A 22,120-nucleotide genomic window follows, 5' to 3' on the forward strand; every position below is an offset into this window, starting at 1 on the left:
GCCTCCTTGCTTTTCCTCTTCTATAGCACATAGCTTCTGTACCCACGTGTTCAATAATTTATGGCATTGTTCAGTATTGTTTCCACTCTTGATTTTTCAGCATTCCCCAAGACTCCTAGGAGGATGCTTAACACCTAAATAACTGCACGACTATCTTTATTTATTTATTTATTTTTGGCTGCATTGGGTCTTCATTGCTGCGCACGGGCTTTCTCTAGTTGCGGCAAGTGGGGGTTACTCTGTTGTGCGTAGGCTCCCCATTGTGGTGGCTTCTCTTGTTGCAGAGCACAGGCTCTAGGTGCGCGGGCTTCAGTAGTTGCAGCCTGCGGGCTCAGTAGTTGTTGCTCGTGGGCTCTAGAGCGCAGGCTCAGTAGTTGTGGTGCACGGGCTTAGCAGCTCCGTGGCACGTGGAATCTTCTCGGACCAGGGCTTGCACCGGTGTCCCTTGCATTGGCAGGCGGATTCTTAACCACTACGCCAACAGGGAAGTCCCATAACTGTCTTTAAATTGAATCCATTCTTATTGACTCACATTTTTTGGTGTTTTAACTCTACTAGCTGCCCTTCAGCTGGAAGGTGTTAACAATTATTAGGAATTTTATTTTGGTTTCACTAGTTCGGACTTTTGCAATAAGTTGAAGTATCGGGTTTTCAAAAAATGGGCCCCATATTTGAGATAGACCATGCCTACTAGCACCCCTGAGTTCATTCTGTGGATACATCAGCTTAGCTTTCTCTTACCTGGGTTATCAGTCCCACGTCAGGCCAAGTGGGGGGCACCTGCTGGGCACAGACTGAGAGCACAGGATGATACCGTGAGGAGCTCTCTAAGCAATTCATTTGTTGCTTCACTACCCCACACGCCCCAAACACCCTTTTTATCCCTAGCAAAGCTAAGATTGTAAATTCTCCAAGAACACAGACCATGTCCCTCATCTGCTTTATTCAAGAACATTTAGGCACTCTAAGAAAGGAAATGAAACTTACAGGTGGAGCTAAGTGCAGGCAGATGGAGGCCCACCTCCAACTCTAACGTGCTATACAACTTCTTTGGGACGAAGTTTCCCTATCTGTGCCACCTTAATTGTGTGGTCAAAATGAAAATAGATGGCACAGCACAGCAGGTAAAGGTTTAGGCTGGCCCGAGGCTGGGGGGGAGGAAATCTCCAATTCTGCCACTTTCCAGCTCTGTGATGATGGACAAGTTATTTTGCTTCCCTAAGCCTCAGTTCCCTCATTTGCAGAACAGGTATAATAACTGCACTTACAATTCATAGTGTTGCTGAGATAAAAAATGCAAAACACTTGGTAAAGAGCTTGGTGCAAATTAAGCCCCTCAAAAATGTTACATATTATTACAGTAAATTTGAAGGGAAAAAAGCACCAATTATCATTAGACAAATCCGTGTTGCCTCCTGTGGGAGATGTTATTACAGTCACGGCAGTGCTACTTCTCAGCCCTGAGAAGTTCCTAATCACCAATGGTTCCTGACCCAATCCCATTTCCTTGTCCCACCTTTCTATGAAGGTCCTCCCCAAGGGCAAAGGACAGAGGCGCAGGCATATGAGTTTAGAGAAACATTGTGTTTAATGGTAAAGCTTAGCACACTCTAGCACCGGGCATGGCCTGGAGTCGAAGCAGCAGGGGTGGATAGGTGACCTTCATGGAGCCTCACATGGCAAAGAGGATGAGGAAGGCGACCATCAAACAGAAGAGCCCCATAGCCTCAGACAGGGCAAAGCCCAGAATGGCATAGGAGAAGAGCTGCTGCTTCAGAGACGGGTTCCTGCCGGGGACAGAGACAGGGAAAGGAAGGGGTGAGGGTATGGGTCATGGGTGGTGGTGGATGACTCAAGTAGGTTAGGTGAATGGATAGTGCTGAAACTGGGAGAGGGCCTAGCTTGCATATATCCTGGGGGTTGGACAGGCAAGCAGAGTACCAACATGGTAAGTTTAAGTGAGCCAGACTGGAAACTTATATTTAAATTCTGAGAAAACAGGAGGTAGATGAAATCAACACAAAGCTAGAAGGATCTCTTGCTGAGGCTTCCTCCAAATAAGATGGAATTTATAGAAGACGCTCTAGGCCACCCCACAACTTACCTGGCATAGCCAATGATCAAACTGCCAAACACTGTTCCAATGCCGGCCCCTGAACCAGCCACACCAACTGTGGCAGCCCCAGCACCAATAAACTTGGCCGCTGTGTCAATGTCCCGGGAGACAACACTGGTCTGGAACTCCCGCCTGGCCACCTGGAGTGGGACACTGCTGTAGGAAGGCTAGAAGGAGGGGGAGAGAGAGGGAAGTAGAGAAGGAAAGAGCGGAAGAAGGGAGATAGTGAGGCTCAAGGACAGGTGGCTGACTCCACCCCTCACCCCACCCACCTGAGCTCGGAAATTGTTGGCAAGCTCTTAGCAAGTACAGAACGCTCAGACTGCAGAGCATGCTTGGAATTAGTCTTAGGGTCCGTTTCCAGACAGGACTAGGGACATTTCGTGGGGTTCATGATAAACCCAATTTCACTTTTGCAAGTTTCTCACCTACAATGCTCACCTTGAGGTACTTAGAACTATTAAAGCACCACAGACTCTCCTCCCACTTTGGCCTAAAGGCAACTGAACAAACTTAAAGGAACTTAGTCTGGGGAAATTCTTAAGAAGGCCCAATCTCCTTTACCTGTTCAGATGGGATCTCTGGCCTACTCAGGAAGGAGGCAGACACAGGCCTGCTCAGACCCCTGGTACAAGAGCGGATCTATAAAATCAGAAAGACACATTTCTCCAAATCAGGCAAGAAATCAAAACAAAACAAAAAATCCCCCTAACTGCTGAGCTTCAGTCAAAAATGACTACAAATATTATAAATAAAACAAGTCCAAGGTATTTCAAGGTCAATTAATGTGTTACTGCTGCTACCAGATATGCCCACACCAGAGACAGCTGTCCTGAGACCCTGGTGTAGTCATCAGTGGCAACCCTTCCATTTAAAACTGGGTAACAAAGTTCACTTCTATGAGCACAGCCCTTAATCAATATCCCAGAATGGAAAAAAACAAAACCAAAAACCCACACTAACATCAAACCAAGTACAGGAAGGGTTTGTACCCAGACCACCAAAGGAATCAGAAGGGGAAAATCTTATTTTGCTAAAACTGTAGTCACTGTTATACACCCTGAATGGAGTGAGCCAGTAAGCCTGGTGAGGCTCCTGAAACAGTCACCTAAGCAGAGACTCCTGTAACAAGGCTTTCTTGAACTATTTCAAGAAATATAACGTAGCAGTTGTGAAACTTGGTCGAACATTAGAATCACCTGGGGCGTTATAAAAAAAATACAGATGCATGGATTCCACTCCCATAGGGTGCAGCCTGGGCATCAGGAGTTTTAAAAGCTCCCCAGATGATTCCATTGTACAGTCAATGTTGAAAATCACTGTTTCAATGGGCTAACTATGGCCAAGTCAGACTGGGGGTAAAGGTCAGATCCAGACTCTGACCACATTGCAAAGCCAAGATAGCTTGGTTTACAGGCTTAAATAATCAGAGGTTAACTGCATCCATCCTACTGCTTCGCTAAAGGGGCAACATCATCAGAATGCCAAGCTCCTCTCAGTTCATTCATTAAACACTCATGGTTCCCACAGCTGGCGCTACAGAGCACCCGGGAGCCGCAGCTTACCAGAGCAGGAGGAATGAGTAGTGCCCTGGTGGTCTGCATTTTTTCGGTCTGCAGAGGAAAAAAAAAAAAAAAATCCACTGACAGCCTGGTTGTTTGCTTACACTCGCGACCTTCGGTCGTCCCCTTCACCCCGCCCGTCCTCCCTGGACCACGGTCTTCCTCGAACCATGCCCCAGCTGAGAAGGCCATTAGAGGTCAGAGGGACAGCGCAAATACCCTCTCCACCACTTTCAGCGCGACAGGTCTGCAAAGGAAGGTCACGGAGATCGGAAGTAAAGGAAGGAGGCCCGAGCCCCAGCCGGGAAATGATACCCAAAGAGGATGATCTGCCGGGAAGACTGGGGAGGCAGAAACTAGGTAGGTGCCGTTCAGGGTCCTGCCCATTTTACACAGCAGTCCACGGCCCGCCTCAGCCGGGACAGTAAATTGCTCATTACCGTTGGTAACTAACATTAATTGTTAAGGTTACAGACGGCCATTGCCTTTCCCGGCCCTAGGGGCAAATGCCCCACCACACAACCCAGCCACATCCCTGCCGATAGCTGGTTTTCGGCCCCAGGTCACCTGCACTCCCACTGCCCTGCTGCCCCTTCTCGGAACACAGCGCTCGCCCGGCTCAAGGTGACTGACTCACCTCCGGGGTTTAGCTCTAGGACTCAGCGCTCAGCTCCCCGGCCCACGTGTCCGGGGGTACCCCCACTCTCATTGGCCGCAATCCCCCCGCGCCCTCATTGGTTAACATCCTCGAGTCCTCCTTTCTTATTGGTCTTCCGCAGCTTCTTCCTCTCTCTCCACAGGAGCTTCGTGGCAGTTCCCGCCTCCGTGCGGGTAAAGGCGGGGTTTTCCTCCGAGATCTGGCTTCCGATTGGCCGATCCCTGAAGGGCTCGATCACAGAGTCGGCTTGACTCAGAGGTTCTATAACCTCCCGCACAAAATGGCGGCCAAGGTGGAAAGCAGCAGAAAAAGGCGTGGGAGAGATGACCGGTCGCCTTACCCAGAGAGACACATGACCTTGGACCTTAGCCTTCATTCGAGCGCTCGGGCCCTGAGGCGCGTTGCATGTTGGGATTTGTAGTCGGGTCAGAGGCCCTAAGGGCGGCTGAGATCCCGCGAGACGTTTCTCCCCTGGCTGGGAGAGCCAATGCCTTTGCAGCAACTCCCGCCCTAGTGTTTTGTGGGAGTCTTGCTTCCGCCAAGAGGCGTAAAGGCTACCTGCCTCCATGTAAGTTCCCTAATGGGTGAGCGCAACTTTGTGGGCCTCTGCCAGTGTTGAGCAGTCATGAGCTAGCAACCAGTAGTTTGTTTGCTTGTTTTTTTAAAGTATTTTTGTATTGTTAAAAACAACATTCCAAGGACAAAACGCGTAACACCCTGATAAACAAGCAAAGGATGGGAAACAGGCAGAAGAAATATAAATTGAAGGGAAGAATCTTAAACTAAACTATAAAAAGAAATAGAAGTTTAAACGCAACTTTTCTCACTAAATCAAAAAGCAGAGTTCTTTTTACTAATGTGAGCCAGGCACTTCTGTACTGCTGGTGAGAAGTATGAATTAGAACTTTTCTTGAAAGTGATTTGGTAATGTTTGTTGAAAGGTTTTGAATGGTCCACCCTCTTTGACTCAGAAATTCTCGAGGAATTGAGAGCCTTTAAACTCTCTATCCTCTTTGACCCAGGAATATCACTCATAGAAATCGGTCTTGAAGAAAAAAATCAGAAATGCAAAGATTCCCTTCAAAGGATGTACATTGCAGAATTTGTTGAAATTGGAAACAAGTAAATGGTAAACGTTAAGCAAATTGTGATATTTTCACTTGATGAAATAAGCAGACACTGTAAATTTCCTTCCTTCCTCCCCTTCTTTTTTTTTTTCAGCTTAAGTAATAAAAATTTATTAATTCCTGGGATGGTGGTTGTGGCTTCCCAACCTCAAGAGAGGAACAACCAACACTAGGAAATCATTGAGAAATCACACAGTCCCAACACCCCTGGCCAACATAGGGAGGAAAGTCATTCCCCTGAAAATGGGTCAGTTCTCATTATTCCAAGAAGTGTTGGGAGGACAGATGCTGAGGGGACCATCACATGTTGCTGGGGGCAGGGTGGGCGTGTGCTGGACCCCGAACTGGCTCCTGAAAAACCAGGGGAGAAACAGATCCACTTCTTCTCTGGGGGCCGAGTTCTGGGTCACCAGGCTCATTTCTTACCCTTGATGAGGTTGTCACTTCCCTGGGTGTAGGGAAGTGACCTACACTTCATGTTGTAGGTTCAGCACAAGGCTGTCAGCAATGAGATAGATACGATTCTGTGATGTGGCGATTGTCTTGGAGATGTTCTGTGCTGCCCAGATCTTGTGCAGTTTTGATGTAGCCTGGGTTCCTGCTCAGTGCTTCTCTGAGGTGAGCACGGTGGGTTCAACAAGACCAAGTCTCAATCCCTGACCCCCACCCTTACTACCCCCCTCTCCCCAGCCATCCTCTGGGCTCTCAGATCCAAGGTTGCATTAAGGTGGCTCGTGCTTAGCCCTACTTTGGTCCCTACCTGTGAACCCTCCCTGTGGGCAGCTGCCAGGAACAGGAGGCAGCATCAGAAATTGAGGCAAGGCCTGTAAAACCATGTTTCTGGTTTTATGTTTTATACTGAGAAAATTTTCATGATGTAAGACAAATTTTGAAGATTTAAATGCAGAGCTGTATGGCATTGTGAAAAAAATGGAAAAAAGATTTAAAAAATAAAACAATAGTTAATTCAGTATGGTATAATAAGGTTGATTTATATTTTTATGAGTATGTATTAGTTTTTTTTTTTTTTGGTTGTGTTGGGTCTTCGTTGCTGGGCAGGCAGGCTTTCTCTAGTTGCAGTGAGTGGGGGCTACTCTTTGTTGCAGTGCACAGGCTTCTCATTGTGGTGGCTTGGCTTCTCGTTGCAGAGCACAGGCTCTAGGTGTGTGAGTGTCAGTAGTTGCAGCACGTGGGCTCAGTAGTTGTGGCTCGCGGGCTCTAGAGCACAGGCTCAGTAGTTGTGGCACACTGGCTTAGTTGCTCAGTGGCATGTGGGGTCTTCCAAACCAGGAACCAAACCTATGTCCCCTGCATTGGCAGGCGGATTCCTTTTTTTTTTTTTTTAATCTGACTTCAGCCAGATGTACTTTTATTTATTTAAAAAATTTTTTAAAAATTAATTACTTTATTTTTGATTGTATTGGGTCTTTATTGCTGCACGCAGGCTTTCTCTAGTTGTGGTGAGCAGGGGCTACTCTTTGTTGTGGTGCACAGGCTTCTCATTGTGGTGGCTTGGCTTGTTGCGGAGCATGGGTTCTAGGCGTGCGGGATTCAGTAGTTGTGGCTCACAGGCTCTAGAGCGCAGGCTCAGTAGTTGTGGTGCATGGGCTTAGTTGCTCTGTGGCATGTAGGATCTTCCCGGACCAGGGCTCGAACCCGTGTCCCCTGCATTGGCAGGCGGTTTCTTAACCACTGCGCCACCAGGGAAGTCCCTGTATAAGATTTATAATAGCAATATATTAACAATTATGCTAATCTGGAAAGTCTGAACTTTGGACTCTTAGAAAAAATATTTTAAGATTGAGATTTAAGGTATCCTGCAAGAATGGTACAATGGAAAGAATGTGGAGTTTTGAAATCACACAGACTTGAGTTCCTATCATGGCTCTATCATATAACTAGGTATGTCTGTCTCCGAGCAGATTACCACATCTCTTTTGGCTTTAGTGTAGTAAGCTACCATTTACCATACGGCAAGCATTGGATTAGGTGGATTCACCTGTTATATGATTTAAGCTTGACAACAGCCTTTTTTTTTTTTTTTTTTTTTTTGCGGTACGCGGGCCTCTCACTGTTGTGGCTTCTCCCGTTGCGCAGCACGGGCTCGGGACGCGCAGGCTCAGCGGCCATGGCTCACGGACCCAGCCGCTCCGCGGCATGTGGGATTTTCCCGGACAGGGGCACGAACCCGTGTCCCCTGCATCGTCAGGCGGAGTCTCAACCACTGCGCCACCAGGGAAGCCCGACAACAGCCTTTTAAGTGGATATTATTATCCCTATTTTAGAGATTACCCCCATGTTACAGAGCATCTTTTTTCCAGTTTGGAATACTTGGTAAGAGGTAAAGTCAGTATGTGGACCCAGGTCGGTCTGGGTCCAAAGTGCTTAACTATCAGCTCTTGAGTCTCCCTAAAACTGGGGAAGCTGTAAAACAGGGTTAATACTACTTACCTTATAGAAATATGAGGTAAAATAAATGCCAGGCCTAGGTTGGTGTTTGGTGAATAGTCCCTGGCTGTTACTACTCTAGGACAAGTTATATTTTCGTGTGGAAATCCCTAACTTTGTCTACGTGTTTTAATTTTTTTTTCATATCCAGATTTGTCACATAGCTCTACTCATAGCTTAACTTCAACATTGCCAAGTTTATCCTGTGACCTGCTGGAAATCAGGTATTTCAGTGCCATGTTTAGGACATGAATTTTGGAGTTAAATAAGCAGGATTCAAATCCTGGCAATGCCACTTACTGCTGTGTGATTTGGGGCAAGGCTCTTAACCTCTCTAGTGCTCTGTCATCATCTATAAAAAGGAGATACCCCTTTTTCAACAGAATTGTTATGAGTAAATGAGATAGTACATGTAGAGGTGCTCCTTTAATTATTGAAGTAAAAAGTACTGGTAAACCAGGAGAGGCTGTGGGAAGTGGAAGGAGGTTAGGAAACCTCAAACCCAGACCTGACATCTTGGGGGTTGTACTAGCTGGCTTGGAGGAGGCCCAAAAACTTCTGTGGGAACTCTGAGAGGATTCCTGAGTAGGCAAAAAAGCTTTTTTCTTATGGTTATAAAATGATTTATTAGAGATATATTTTCTTATTGAGGTATAGTTGACTTATAATGTTGTGTTAGTTTCAGGTGTACAGCACAGTGATTTGGAGATATATATATATATATATATATATTTGTTCTTTTTCAATTTGTTCTTTTTCTTGTTCTTTCTCCTATAGATTATTACAAAATATTGGGTATAGTTCCCTGTGCTATACAGTAGGTCCTTGTTGGTTATCTATTTTGGTGTGTATATGTTAATCCCAAACTCCTAGTTTATCCCTCCTCCCTACTTTACCCTTTGGTAACCATAAGTTTGTTTTCTATCTGTGGGTCTCTTTATGATTTGTAAATAAGTTCATTTGTATGGCAAAAAAGCTTTTGATGAAGGTGGCAAAGGGCAAACTTGTGGATAACAATACCAGCAGGTCCCTCTTTCCAAAGGCATTTCTGACTCCTCAAATCTGCCTCTTCCACCCAGAGTCTTATCTCAGATCGTCTCGCTTTTCCTCTTCCTTTTCACTCTTCCTTTAGGAATTCAGTTTCATTCTTCCTTTAGGAATTCAGTTCAACAAACATTTTTGATCACTTGACAGCTCCAAGCAGTGCACTTGGTTCTGGGGGAACACAGATGAATAGAACCAGTTTCCACACTAAGGAAACTCAGTTAACAAGAAAATAATAGGCAAATAAATACTAAGAACTAGTATCTTAAGGAGCACTACAAGAAAACTTCCTGCAAAGTACAGAGAAGGGAGGTGGAGAGAACCAAGGAAGAACTTTTTGGAAAAAAAAATTCTGGGCTGAGATTTGAGGATAAACATATGTTAGCTAGATATATCAAGGGAGAGAGTGAGAATGGATGAAGATATTCCAGGCAGAGTGAATGAGATGTAGAAACCCAGGAGAGTTGGTGTGGCCAATTTTAGACCAATCAGTCATGGCCATGGGACAGCAGAAATATGACTGCTATACTCCATTTCTGGCAATATGACCAGACTAAGTATTCTGAAAATCCTCCTGCCACAACACCTAAAAATGCTACATAAATATAGCACACATATTTTAAAATGCATAGCCTTGTTTTTGACAGCTAAAATAAAATATATTCTATATTATATCCAAATTACCAATTTCCCACAGTCTGAAAATAATATCTCCTCTGCCAAATGACCCAGGTGGTGATGATATATTCTGTAACAACAATAGTAACAAATATAAAGGGAGGTTTTTTTTGGGGTGGGGGGAGCTTTTGGCATAGATGATTCATGGTGATAAATCCTAGCTTTTAAATGCATAGCTGAGCTCACAAGAAAGTAACGAGAGTCCCTAAGGACCCAAAAGAAAGAGAGAACATAAAATTAGAGCAGTAAACATGTAATATTAAACTGAAGCTGCCATGACTGGGAATATAGTGGGATAGGGAAAGGGGTATCAGTCGCAGCAATTAAGTGGCTTGGCTCTTAATCGCCCATGGGGACAGAAGGATTTGGGGTCTGTATAAAATAAGGAGTTAAAATTGAAATTTGCAGATAAACCTAAGATCCTCAAAAGGCTACACCCTTTGAAGGGTGGACTTCAAATGTGGACTACCATCCACAGGGAGGTAACAATGAAGCTTGTGTGCCTATTCCTGGCTCTCAGTGGGAAAAGAAAAACAAACAAACAAACAAAAACTTGCCTGAGAATTTATAGTGACAGAACTATATGTTGGGTTTTGGATTCAAATCTATACCCTGGGTCCAGGAATGTCCAGGCTAAGGAACTGATATTGAAAGCTGTTCTAGACAGGGGATGTCCCTGGGATGAAACAATGTCAAACTCCTCTGGACCCATGCAGGATTCTCACAATAACTGAAACATAATCTCCATAAAGAAACAGTCCACAATGAGCGAGGATCAGCAAACATAACAAGCAGCAAGAATTTCAGATAATACAGTATTCAGATTGCAACTCAACTATAAAAGAGGCAGTAAAGTATAGTGATTAAGAATGTGGACTTTAAACCCAGACTGCCAGGCATTCTAGTCAAGGCATTCTACTTACTATCCAGGTGATCTTGGGCAAGTTGACTAAGTTCTCTGTGCCTCCACTTCCTTATACAGGGTTGTTATGAGGATTAAATGAATTAATATTTATAAAGTACCTAGAACAGTGCTTGGCACATAGTGTCACAGATGCATTTGTTATTATTTAAAACTAAGTATGTTTACAATGATTAGGGACATAAGAAAAAATCAAGATGGTATAAAAAAGAACTTGCAGATTTGAAAAAGAAATAAATGGGGGGCGAGAGGGATAAATTAGGAGTTTGGGATTAACATATACACGCTACAATATATATAAAATAGGTAACCAACAAAGACCTACTACTGTATAGCATAGGGAACTATACTCCATATTTTATAATAACCTATAAGGGAAAAGAATATATATATATATATATATATATATATATGACTGAATCACTGTGCTGTACACCCGAAACTAACACAACACTGTAAATCAACTATACTTCAGTAAAAAGCAAAAATAAGTAAATAAATAAATGAATAAATAAATAATAAAAAAGAAATGAACAAAGAAAAAGAAATGAATGAAACAAAAAATGAAAAATATAGTACTTGAAGTTAAGAAAAAACTTAATGGATAGGTTAAACAAAAGATTAATGAGAGCTGAAGGAAAAGTCAACAAACTGGAAACAGGTCTGAGAAAATTATTCCTATTGAAGCACAAAGAAATAAAAGATCAAAAATATGAAAAGGAGGTTAAAGGCCATGGAGGGCAAAATGAGAGCTAACATCCACCTAATTAGAATATTAGAAGGAGAGAACAGAGAGAATGGGAAATAATAAATATTGAAATATAATGGTTGAGACGTTTACAGACTGATAAAAAACATGAATCCTATAGTTTAGAAATCTCAACAAATCCCAAGTAGGATAGCTATAAAAAAAGAAAAATTCCATTTCCCATTTTAGTCAAACTACAGGCCACTCTACAAAGAGAAGATATTAAAAGTTACCACAAAGAAAAACAATTTGTCTACAATAGAAAGTTTCACTGAGAAGGTAATATTTGAAAAAGTCTTGAAAGAGGGGCAATAAAGTATGAGGATATCTGGGGGAAACATATTCCAGGCAGAAAGAACAGCAAGTGCTGTGGCAGAAGAATGATTAACACATTCTAGGAATAGGAATAGACCAGTTTTAATAGAGAGGTGGGAGCAAGGAGTATCACTGGAGATGTAATCAGAGAGATACTGGTGGTGGGAGAGGAGGGCTTGTAAATGTTAGCTTTATAAGAATTTTGACTTTTACTCTGAATGAAATGGTGAATCATTAGAGGGTTTTGAGTAGAGGAGTGACATAGTCTGACTTCCGTTTTAAAAGGGTAATTCTGAGAAAATAGTACTGACCAGGATAGGCAGGGACCCCAGTTGGAGGTTATTGTAATAATCTAGATGAGAGATGATGTGGCTTGGACCAGTGGAAGTGGTAAGAAATGATAGGATTCTGGTTTTATTTTAAAAGTAGAGACAACAATTGCTATTAATGGATGATGAGAATGAGAGAATGAGAGCAATTAAGAATGACTCCAAGGTTTCTACCTTGAAGAGCTGGAATAATGGAGTTGGCATTAACTGAGATAAGGTTTGACTATGTTTAGAGCAGGATATTTTTGGGAAAGTGGGATTAGGATTTAAATTTTACCATATTAAGTTTGAGGTGACTCTTACACATTCAAGTGAGGACAAAAAGTAGGCATTTGAATATATGAGTCTGGGGTCCAGGAGAAGTCTGGGCTTGAAATATGTATTTGGAAGTCATCAGTAAGTAGTTAGCATTTATCACACCTAGACACGTCAGAGCCAAACTGTCAAAAGACAAAGGCAAAGAGAGAAACTTCAAAGCAGCAAGAGAAATATGACTGATCATGGACAGAGGAATCCTCAATAAGATTAACAGCTGATTTCTTACCATAAAGTATGGAGGCCAGAAGGTAGTGGGATGACATATTCAAAGTGCTGAAAGATCCAGTGGTTAGGATTCTGTGCTTTCACTGCCAAGGTGTAGATTCAGTCCCTGGTCGGGGAACTAAGACCTCACAAGCTGCGTGGCATAGCCAAAACAAACAAACAAACAAACCCTGTTAGCCAGGAATTCTATATATAGCAAAAATATCCTTCAGAAACCATAGAAGGGGGGCTTCCTTGGTGACGCAGTCGTTGAGAGTCTGCCTGCCGATGCAGGGGACACAGGTTCGTGCCCCGGTCTGGGAGGATCCCACGTGCTGCAGAATGGCTGGGCCCGTGAGCCGTGGCTGCTGAGCCTGCACGTTCGGAGCCTGTGCTCCACAACGGGAGAGGCCACAACAGTGAGAGGCCCGTGTACCACACACACACACAAAAAAAAAAAAAATAGAAAAAATTAAGACATTCCTAGATAAACAAAGACTGAGAAAATTCACTACTAGCAGAATTGCCTACAAGAAATACTAAAGGGAGTCCTTCAGGTTGAAATGATAGGAAACTAGACAGTAATTCAAATCCACATGAAGAAATAAAGAGCATTCGCAAAAGTAAATGCACAAGTAAATGTAAAAGTATTTTTTAAATTAATTAATTAATTATATTTATTTATTTATGGCTGCGTTGGATCTTTGTTGCTGTGCGTGGGCTTTCTCTAGGTGCGGCGAGCAGGGGCTACTCTTTGTTGTGGTGTGCGGGCTTCTCATTGCGGTCGCTTCTCTTGTTGCAGAGCACGGGCTCTAGGCGCGTGGGCTTCAGTGTTGTGGCACGTGGGCTCAGTAGTTGTGGCTTGCAGGCTCAGTAGTTGTGGCACACGGGCTCAGTAATTGTGGCTTGTGGGCTCTAGAGCACAGGCTCAGTAGTTGTGGTGCATGGGCTTAGTTGCTCCATGGCATGTGGGATCTTCCCGGACCAGGGCTCCATCCCATGTCCCCTGCATTAGCAGGCAGATTCTTAACCACTGCACCACCAGGGAACTCCCATAAATGTATTTTTGTTTGTAACTCTTTTCCTCTTTTACCTGATTTAAAAGAAAATTACATAAAGCAATAATTATAAAGTTGTGTTAATGGGGTTTATAATATCTAAAGAGGAAATTTGTATGATAATAATAGTACAAAGGAGGGGGGAGGGAATTAGGCTATACTGGAGTAAAGTTTTTGTATGTTGTTGAAATTAAGTCAGTATTAATCTGAACTACATTATTTTAAGCTAAGATGTTAATTGTAATCTCCAGGACAACCATTAAGAAAATAACCTTAAAAAATACTGTAAAAGAGACAACAAGAGAATTCAGATGACATACTAGAAATATCTATATGATGCAAAAGAAGAAATTCACAAATATGTGGAAATTAGAAAATAAACTCCTAAAAAACCAGTGGGTCAAAGAAGAAACCACAATGGAAATTAGAAACTACTTTGAGTTGAATGAAAATGAAAACACAATGTACCAAACTTTATAGGATGCAGCTAAAGCTGTGCTTAGAGGTAAATTTATAGCTGTAAACACCTATATTAAAAAATAAGGAAGGTCTCAAATCAATAACCCAATCTTCCACCTTAAGAAACTAGAAAAAGAAGGGAAAACTAAATCCAGAGCAAGCAGAAGAAAGGAAATAATAAAGATAGTATGGAAATAAAGGAAATAGAGAATAGATAAAAATATCAACAGAACTAAAGATTAATTCTTTGGAAAGATTAACAAACCTTCAGGTAGGCTAACCAAGAAAAACAGAAGATAAATTGCTAAAATCAGGGATGAAAAAGGAAATGTCAGTACTGACCTTACAGAAATAAAATGGATTATAAGGGAATACTGTGAACAATTATATGCCAACACATTAGATAACTTAGATGACATGGACAAATTCTTAGACACAAACTATTATAACTGACTCAAGAAGAAACAGAAAATCTGAACAGACTTATAACAAGTAAAGGGACTGAATTAGTAATAAAAAAAAAATTCCTAAAAGGAAAGCTGAGGCCCAGATGGCTTCACTAGTGAATTCTACCAAACATTTTTAAAAACTTTTATTTATTTGTTTGTTTATTTATTTATTTAGGCTGCATTGGGTCTTCGTTGCTGCCCGCAGGCTTTCTCTAGTTGCGGTGAGTGGGGGCTACTCTTCACCGTGCTTGCAGGCTTCTCATTGCGGTGCCTTCTCTTGTTGCAGAGCATGGGATCTAGGCACGTGGGCTTCAGTAGTTGTGGCACGCAGGCTCAGTAGTTGTGACTCACGGGCTCTAGAGTTCAGGCTCAGTAGTTGTGGCACATGGGCTTTGTTGCTGTGCGGCATGTGGGATCTTCCTGGAGCAGGGATTGAACCCGTGTCCCCTGCATTGGCAGGTGGATTCTTAACCATTGCACCACCAGGGAAGTTCCTCTACCAAACATTTAATGAAAAACTAACATCAGTCCTTAACAAACTCTTACAAAAGATAGAAGAGAAGGGAACACTTCTCAACTCACTCTATGAGACCTATATTATCCTGATACCAAAACCAGATATTAACATCACAAGAAAAGAAAACTACAGACCAATATCTTTTATGAACATGATTCAAGGGCCCTCAGCAAAATACTATCAAACCAAATGCAGCAACATATAAAAAGGATTATATGAAAAAAAAAAAAAAAAAAAAAAAAGGATTATATGTCATGACTGAATGGGAATGTAAGGTTGGTTTAACATACAAAACCATTTAATGCAACACAGCATATTAATAGAATAAAGAACTACGTGACCATCTCAATAGATGCAGAAAAAGCATTTGACAAAATCCAACATCCTTTCATGATGAAAATATTTAGTAATCTAGGAATAGAAGGGAACATCCTCAACTTGACAAAGGTTATCTATTAAAAACCCACAACTAGGACATCCCTGGTGGTGCAGTGGTTAAGAATCCGCCTGCTAATGCAGGGGACACGGGTTTGATCCCTGGTCTGGAAAGATCCCACATGTCGTGGAGCAACTAAGCCTGTGCACCACAACTACTGAGCCTGCGCTCTAGAGCCTGCAAGCCACAACTACTGAGCCTGCGCACCTAGAGCCCATGCTCCGTGACAAGAGAAGCCACTGCAGTGAGAAGCCTGCACACCGTAACGAAGAGTAGCCCCCACTTGCCGCAACTAGAGAAAGCCTGTGCACAGCAATGAAGACCCAATGCAGCCAAATAAATAAATAAAATTTAATAAAATTTTTTTAAAAAAGAAAGATCTTGGCCTATTTATTAAAAAAAAAAACACAAAAAAAGCCCCCACAGCTAACATCATACTTAATAGTGAAAGACTGGAAGCTTTCCCCTAAGATCAGGAACAAGACAAAGATTTCTGCTTTACTGCTTCTATTCAACATTCTATTGGAAGGTCTAGCCAATGTACAGAAATTAGAAATGAAAAAGAAAGAAAAGACATCCATATTAGAAAAGAAGTAAAACTATATTTGCAGATGACATAATCTTGTATATAGAAATTCCTAAGAAATTCCCCCAAATCTATTAGAACTAATAAGTTCAACAGTGTGGCAGAACCCAAGATCAATACATGAAAATCAATTGTATTTCCATACACTAGCAGTGAACAACCAGAAATTAAATTAAGAAAACAATTTTAATCACCTGAAACTAACACACATTGTAAATCAACTATATTCTAATCAAAATTTTTAAAAGAAAAAACAATTTTATTTACAATAGCACCAAAAAGAATAAAATGATCAGGAATAAATTTAGCAAAATAAGTATAAGGCTTGTACACTAAAAAGTACAAATATTATTGAAAGACATTAAAGAAGACATCCCAGGTTCCTGGGCTGGAAGACTTACATTTTTAAAATGACAATACTCCTCAAGTTGATCTACAGATTCAATGCAATCTCTATCAAAATCTCAGCTGACTTTTTTTTTGCAGAAATTGAAGAGCTGATGCTAAAATTTATGTGAAAATTCAAGGTTCCCAGAACAGCATAAACAATCTTGAAAAAGAAGAACAAAATTTGAGGACTCATATCTCCCAATTTCAAAACTTTTACAGTAAAAAAAAAAAAAAAACTGCAATGAACTACAACTTCACACTCACTATGATGGCTATACTCAAGAAGACAAATAATAAGGAGTGTTGGTGAAGATGTGGAGAAAACAGAGCCCTCGTGCACTGCCGGTAGAAATATAAAATGGTGCAGCCACTTTGGAAAATAGTTTGGCAATTTCTGAAAACACAGAATTGTCATATGACCTAGCAATTCCAGTTTAGGTATACACCCAGAAATGAAAGAGAAATCAAAATGTATGTCTATAGAAAAACTTGTACACAAATGTTCATAGCAACTTTATAGTCCCAAACTGGAAACAACCCACATTTCCATCAACTGATGAATGGATAAATGAAATGTGGCATATCCATACAATGGAATATTATTTGGTCATAAAAAGGAATGAAATACTGATAAATTTTACAACATGGATGAACCTTGAAAACATTGTTCTGGGACTTCCCTGTTGGAGTGGTTAAGAATCTGCCTTCCAATGCAGGGGACATAGGTTCGATCCCTGGTTGGGGAACTAGGATCCCACATGCCATGGGGCAGCTGAGCCCACGCACCACAACTAGAGAGAACCCCACGCACTGCAACTAGAGAAGACCGTGCGCTGCAATGAGGATCCCGCGTGCCGCAGCAAAGATCCCGCATGCTGCAACTAAGACCCAACCAACAGCCAAATAAATAAATATTAAAAAACAAAACAAAACAAAACGTTATGCTTAGTGACAGAAGCCAGGCACAAAAAGCCACATATTATGTGACTCTGTTTATATGGAATTTGTCCAGAGACTGGATCTGTAGTGGTTGCCAGGTGCTGGAGGGAAGAAGGTGTGACTGCTAAAGGGTATGAGGTTTCTTTCAGAGTGATGAAAATGTTCTAAACTTTTTGTGGTGCTGATTGCACAATTCCGTGAATAAACTAAAACCTTTGAACTGTACACTTCAAATGGGTGAATTGCACAGTAATTGAATTATGAAAAATTTTAAAGAGATTTAAAAATATATATTTTAGGTTGCACAACAATGTGAATGTACTTAATGTTACTGATTTGTACATTTTAAAATGATTAAAATGGTAAACTTTGTTATGTACATTTTATTTATTTCTTTTTTTTGCGGTACGCGGGCCTCTCACTGTTGTGGCCTATCCCGTTGCGGAGCACAGGCTCCGGAAGCGCAGGCTCAGCGGCCATGGCTCACGGGCCCAGCCGCTCCGCGGCATGTGGGATCTTCCCTGACCGGGGCACGAACCCACGTCCCCTGCATCGGCAGGCGGACTCTCAACCCTGCGCCACCAGGGAAGCCCTGTTATGTACATTTTACCACAATTTTTAAAATATGTGTAAAAATTAAACAAAAATTGTGTACCAGAACACACACACACTACAATATGGAGGAAAATATATCCAAGTGATATGTAAATACTATTAAAAATTTTTTTAAATTGAAATATAGTTGATTTACAATGTTCTGTTAGCTTCAGGTGATGTAAATACGTTTGTTTTCTTTTTTTTTTTTGGCTGCGAGGCATGCGGGATCTTAGTTCCCCTGCAGTGGAAGCGCCGAGTCTTAACCACTGGACCGCCAGGGAAGTCCGCAAGGTGACGTAAATACATTTTAATGGCATTTCACAACTCCTAAATAGAGAACCTAATAAGTCTGAAAAATACATTTGTTAACAATGGTTGCCCCTGGGTTTTTAGTTTATAAGTAACAATGCCTCAATTAATCTTTTTCTTTTTTGAATTTTTAATTGTATATAATGAATATATATTACATTTACTTTGAAAAATCAAATATATAAATTAACAATAAAAACATACCTTTCGGTTAAAGTTGAAAAAAGAATGAGTGTAGATAGAGAAGTCCAATCTTAAGAGGTCAGGGAAATGAGGGGAACTAGCAAAGGAGTCTGAGAAGGAATGGCTCAGGAAGTAGGAGGATAATTAGGCAAAGTGGTGTCTTGAAAGTAAAATGAAGAAAATGTTTCAAGGAGAGGGTGATCAACTGTCTCAACTGCTGCCGATAGGTGAATCAGTGAGAACTAGGCTTTACTTCTGGGTGGAGCAACCTGGAGGTCATTGGTCAACTTAACAAGGAAAGTTTTGTAGATTGGTGGGAGTGAAAGATGATTAGAGTGGGTTTGAGAACAGAGTTATTTGTCATAATTTTAAATGACTGTTTAACTAAAACTTACTTTGAGGGACTTCCTTGGTGGCCCACTGGTGAAGGCTCTGTGCTTCCACTGCAGGGGGTGCAGGTTTGATCCCTGGTTGGGGAACTAAGATCCTGCATGGCGTGAGGCATGGCCTAAAACAAACAAACAAACAAACAAACAAACATTACTTTGAAAATTGGTCATTAAAGGAAAATAAACAAGCATTTGTCTTGCCTTTCCAGTAGGAACTGTATTTTGGGATAATCAAATAGATTCAGTTGATAAAGAAAAACTTTCCTGGGCTTCCCTGGTGGCACAGCGGTTGAGAATCTGCCTGCCAATGCAGGGGACACGGGTTCGAGCCCTGTTCCTCCGGGAAGATCCCACATGCTGCGGAGCACCTAAGCCCGTGCGTCACAACTACTGAGCCCATGCACCACAACTACTGAAGCCCGCGTGCCTAGAGCCTGTGCTCCTTAACAAGAGAAGCCACCGCATTGAGAAGCCGGCGCAACACTTCTCAACAACACAGAGTAGCTCCCACTTGCCGCAACCAGAGAAAGCCCACGGGCAGCAACGAAGACCCAACACAGCCAAAAATAAATAAATAAAATAAATAAATAAAATAAATAAATAAATAAAATAAAGTGTATGCATCTAATAACATGCATATAAAGTGAACATTGACATAATTATAAGGGGAAATTCAGAAATTCAGCATCATGTTGGGAGATAATGCATCTCTGTCAGTAATTGACAGATCTACAGACCAATAATGAACCAGGATATAGAAGATTTGAATGACACAATTAACTCCCTTCATTAAGTGAACTTATATAGAACTCTGCACTCAGCAGTTAAAGAGTACACATTCTTTTCAAGCACACATGGAACACTTATTGGCCACTTACTAAATAACAAAACAAGCTTCAATAAATACCAAAGAATCAATGTCACACAGACCACATTCTCCGACCACAATGTAATTAAATGAGAAATCAAAACATTACAAAACATGCATTTAGACATAAAGAAACCTTTCAAACGTGACTGCTGGAGTCCATATCAAGAATTGAAGGGCAGTAACTAGAGAAGAGGGAGTGAAGACCCCCATTAGCCAGGCAGATACCTTGAAAAGTCCCCACTACATTCTAAACCCCATCCCCCCACCACCTTTCTCCCAGTACAGCCTAAGATGAGCCCTCTAAGCACGGCCCAACCACTTCAAGAATGACCACTACTCACCTTCTTCCCAAAGCTAAAATCATCTGTGTCCAGCTAGTAGCCAGAGGCACCATAGTGAGGCAGCTATTCCCCAAGTGTATTACCTCCCTCTGATGTCTATCTAATCTTCTAGTTCAGGTTCGATCTTACCTTGGTGTGGCTCCACATCGTCCTGTTATTTATGGACTAAACAATAGATAGAACCCCACCTTCTGCACACTTGGGCTTCCTTCCATGCAGCAGAGGTCTCAGATGGTGCAAGGATCAGGACAGATTCATGGACACTTGGTTCATTTATGCAGGTGCAGTGCCAAGATCTTTTGGAGCACTAGGCGGATTGCATTGCATTTTGTCCATAACTTAGACCTTCAGTTTAAGGATCTCAGTCATTATCTTTGCACAAAATTCTTCCACTTTCTAGCCCAATGCCTCCCTCTCTCTTATGATTTAAAAAAAAAAAAGTCAAATGGTACAATTTATTTTTTAAATCAGTTTTGCATCTCCCAGCATTTTGCTGACCAAGACACATTCATATAAATTTACTGGATTTTTTCTAACACAAAGTATTCCTAAACATACATGCTCACATTAGCATCAATTATAAGGTACATTTCCCTACATATTACTGACCATACAAAATCCCAATTTTAATTCTGATTAGTAGTACCTACCAGTAACCACTACTCATATGCAATAGTGGGAAAGGGAAAAAAAAAGGAGAATCACATTAGTTATTCTTAAGCAAAGGGTTTAGTGGGAGGCCTCCATGAAAGCACCATACTTGGCCACTGGTCCAGGGGCTGTGCTGTATCTTGCTGCTGGACAAGTCTGTATAGGTAAATGATGCAACAGCAAATCACATTGGCATCATTGTATAACTCACTTCTTGAGCAGTAGAGTGACTTCCTTGGTCCCTATGATCTACCTGCTTGGAGGACTTCCTTTATATTGATATAACCAGCATCCTTCAGGACTGCTTCAAAGAGGACCAGTGGGTAGGGTCTCCTCTAGGGAAACATCTACTTCCTATTATTGCTGGTATCATTTTTATGAGGTTTGGGATCGAGTCTTCCTGTAACATTGGTTTAAGAAAATCTCAGGCCTCTATTTGTCAGCATTACTTTTTTTTTTCTGGTACTACAATTCCCATAAAATTTTGGTGACCTGAGCATTTCCTTTGGGAGTTCTCTGCTAAAAAGTCCAAACTAAGAATCTTGTCTTTCTTTGATAATATCCAGGCTTGGTGAAGATTCAGAGCTGGGTCTGCCTAGGGGGTTCTGCTCAGCTATACCAATTCTCCAATTCATGCTTTAGCTTCAGGGTATGGATGGTGAATAATGAGGGTGGAGGTGTCTGACTTGCTCCTCTAATCTGCCCTCGAAGGTCAGTCATCCCTGCAACCTCGCGTTCCACAGCCATGGGGAAGGTCTTTTAAGATGGGAGGCAATTTCACATTTGTCCAGCAGAGGGGGCTCAATGAAAGATGGTTTGGAGAGATCTGAGGTTTGGTGGTGGGTTTTTTTTTTTTTCCCAACAAAGCTGTTTTCTCTTACACCCTACATTCGATCCCAGGAAACTATGCTGGTTCTGCTTTCAAAATTCGTCCAGGATCTGACCACTTAATCACACCTCCAATGGTACCGCAGTAGCCTGAACCGCCTTCATTCTCTCATCTGGGTTACTGCAGAGACCTCCGAACACTTGCCCAGCTTTTACTTGCTTCCTTATCATCTATCCTCATCCGACCCAGCAGCCAGAGAGATCCTTTAAGATATAAGTATACTGTGTCACTCCTCTGCTCAAAATCCTGCAAAGGCTTTCTCATTTCTCTCAGAGTAAAAGCCCAAACTCCGTCCCACTTGGTCCCCCGCTACCTGTCTGACCTGTCCTACAAGTCCCCCCACCCCATACCCCGCTCCAGCCCCCTTAGCCTTTTGGCTGTTGCTTGAACTCCCAGGCATATTCTTGCTCTTCCCCTTTTATGTCCAGGTAACTCACTCCCTAGTTTCTTTCATGTCTTCACTCAAATCTTGCCTTTTCAATGAAGCTTGCCCTGACCTCTCTATTTAAAATTGCAACCACCATTTCCCTATTCTCTCTCCAAATTTCTTAGCCTGCTCTGTTATTTCCTCCACAGTACTCAGCACC

The 22,120-nt window shown here is 41.9% G+C and overlaps 1 protein-coding gene and 1 non-coding gene across 6 annotated transcripts; both read right to left on the reverse strand.

The window, feature by feature from the left end:
• Positions 1-1,569: 1,569 nt before the first annotated feature.
• On the reverse strand, positions 1,570-4,408 carry ATP5MC1 (ATP synthase membrane subunit c locus 1). 5 transcript variants are annotated; one of them, XM_027094437.1, is made up of 5 exons: positions 4,316-4,408; positions 3,682-3,729; positions 2,681-2,758; positions 2,105-2,283; positions 1,570-1,787 (listed from the first exon to the last, which is right to left on the reverse strand). In XM_027094437.1, exons 2-5 carry the CDS (start codon positions 3,718-3,720, stop codon positions 1,673-1,675), a joined length of 411 nt encoding a protein of 136 aa, XP_026950238.1. In that variant the 5' UTR covers positions 3,721-3,729; positions 4,316-4,408; the 3' UTR covers positions 1,570-1,672. The 5 variants fall into 5 exon arrangements, with proteins under 5 accessions (XP_026950238.1, XP_026950237.1, XP_026950239.1 ...); XM_027094436.1 differs by having other exon boundaries at positions 4,246-4,362; XM_027094438.1 differs by having other exon boundaries at positions 2,105-2,256; positions 4,246-4,342.
• Positions 4,409-6,166: 1,758 nt separating this feature from the next.
• LOC113613836 (small nucleolar RNA U89) lies at positions 6,167-6,452 on the reverse strand. The gene has a single exon (XR_003430381.1). It is a non-coding gene; the product is annotated as a small nucleolar RNA U89 (small nucleolar RNA).
• Positions 6,453-22,120: the final 15,668 nt, after the last annotated feature.

Source organism: Aethalodelphis obliquidens, unplaced genomic scaffold, assembly GCF_003676395.1.
Source record: "Aethalodelphis obliquidens isolate GAN/ISIS:26980383/991018 unplaced genomic scaffold, ASM367639v1 scaffold89, whole genome shotgun sequence".
Classification (NCBI taxonomy): Eukaryota; Metazoa; Chordata; class Mammalia; order Artiodactyla; family Delphinidae; genus Aethalodelphis; species Aethalodelphis obliquidens.